The sequence below is a fragment of the Cynoglossus semilaevis genome, chromosome 4 (genome assembly GCF_000523025.1).
Source record: "Cynoglossus semilaevis isolate Cse_v1.0 chromosome 4, Cse_v1.0, whole genome shotgun sequence".
Taxonomy (NCBI): Eukaryota; Metazoa; Chordata; class Actinopteri; order Pleuronectiformes; family Cynoglossidae; genus Cynoglossus; species Cynoglossus semilaevis.
This window is the reverse complement of record NC_024310.1, coordinates 14,357,588-14,359,197: the sequence shown is the minus strand read 5'-3', so window position 1 is coordinate 14,359,197 and position 1,610 is coordinate 14,357,588. Positions and strand designations below refer to the sequence as shown.

General features: G+C 42.3%; 1 protein-coding gene across 4 annotated transcripts in view; it reads left to right on the top strand.

Annotated features, from left to right (window-relative positions):
- The window catches only part of dock10 (dedicator of cytokinesis 10), a 25,561-nt gene that overhangs the window by 7,655 nt on the left and 16,296 nt on the right, over positions 1-1,610 (top strand). For all 4 annotated transcript variants that reach the window (XM_025055007.1, XM_025055008.1, XM_017032135.2 and 1 more), the window contains exons 2-5: positions 570-689; positions 813-902; positions 985-1,067; positions 1,513-1,585. In XM_025055007.1, coding sequence (XP_024910775.1) covers positions 570-689; positions 813-902; positions 985-1,067; positions 1,513-1,585 — 366 coding nt within the window. The remainder of the gene's footprint in view (positions 1-569; positions 690-812; positions 903-984; positions 1,068-1,512; positions 1,586-1,610) is intronic.

The window sequence follows — 1,610 nt, the reverse complement described above, 5'->3', positions numbered from 1 at the left end:
TCCCTGTTTCTCTGGCCACAAACCACTTATGTTCTGCTGCTGCTGCTGCTGCTGCACTGCCTGTCAGAGAGCTACTCAGCCTTGCCCTTTTATTAAGGGCTGGAACTGAGTGAAATGGCTTAATTCTGCATTTCCTTTACTGAGCGATAGATGCTTGAACATCATCAACTATCAGTCTGATGTGTTGTAGCTCAGACAGCCCTGACTGTCTGAGACTGAAGCTTCATGAACTCAAAATGTCAGCAGTTTGAGCTACAGTAGTTGATCTTTTGGATCAGACCGTACAAGTCCACCTCTGCTGACCACATGTATCTACGTGACTCTGGTGCTGCTTATCTCTTGTCCTTTCTTGGACCACTTAAATTCCATTCTCATCACCCTTTGACTCTTCCTCTTCCTCCTCAAACCATGACTTTCTCCATTCTTTTTGTTCCAACACATCACACATTCGACCTAGTCCTGGGTGGAGGTGGAGACCTGAGGGAACTCTATATGTTTACTTGCTAAGGTGGAGACCTGAGGGAACTCTATATGTCACTGAGAAAATGTGTGTTTGTGTCCTTCTGCAGCAGGAGAAGCCTAAGCTGATTGATCCTCTGGACTACGAGGCCGTCATTGCTGAGCTAACAGACGACCTGAAGGATGACCCTCTCAGAGATCTACTACTCTTCCCTGTCGATGATTTTACCGTGAGCCTTTTATTTTTCTCTGAAATTGACTGCTCTGTCCTGGCAGTGAATTTTTTGGATAAAGTCTTGTTGGATTCCCCTAAACTAACCTAAAATTACAGAAAATATTAATTTTTCTCTCAGGCTTTTTCACTTCCACAAGAGAGGAGAAGCCTCAAGTCCACAGTCCCTGAAGGGGCAGATTTGCAGTCAGACTGTCTGCTGGTCAGACAGGTGAGTGTGAACTGAACTGAATAAAAAAGAAGACAACTGTAATCCTAATGATAATTCTAATGCCTTAATCTTCTATGTCCAGGCCTGTCGGTTCTACAACTCTGACCTGAACCTGGTCGAGTTTAAATACGATGAATATGCTGGAGATTATCGACTGCTGCCAAGGTATTGAAAAAAACTCTTTGGTGATTATTTGTCTGATTTAAAGGGACAGCTCAGAGATTTTTTTGAATAAGAAGTTCTTAGTCTGGGAAGGACTTTTCAAACAGGCAACCATTCACTTTGCCACACCAAACCTCATTGAGAAAATCAGTGATTTTAGCTCAGAGAGACACAGTGGTTGTTGTTCAAATGTATTATTTTGTGACTTCACAGTTTAAATTATATCGCTCTGTGGCACAGTGGTTGACTTTCAGATTCCTGTGCAGGTAGATAAGATCAGTTTTACATAAAAGTATTGGCCAATCACACAAAATTAAGGAAAAAAACATGTCTTTTTTACTCAGTCTATAATATTTCTTCCTGGTCTGTCAGGTATGTTTTTACAAACCCTGAATTGATCAGTGTGTGATTCTGTCTTTTTCCCCCGTCCCCCCGCCTCCCCCTCCAGGAAACAGTTCAAAGCAGAGAAGCTTCCATCTCATTCATTTGAGATTGACTATGAAGACGTGGACAAAGACGAGGTCGGAAAATAGACAAATGCTTTCA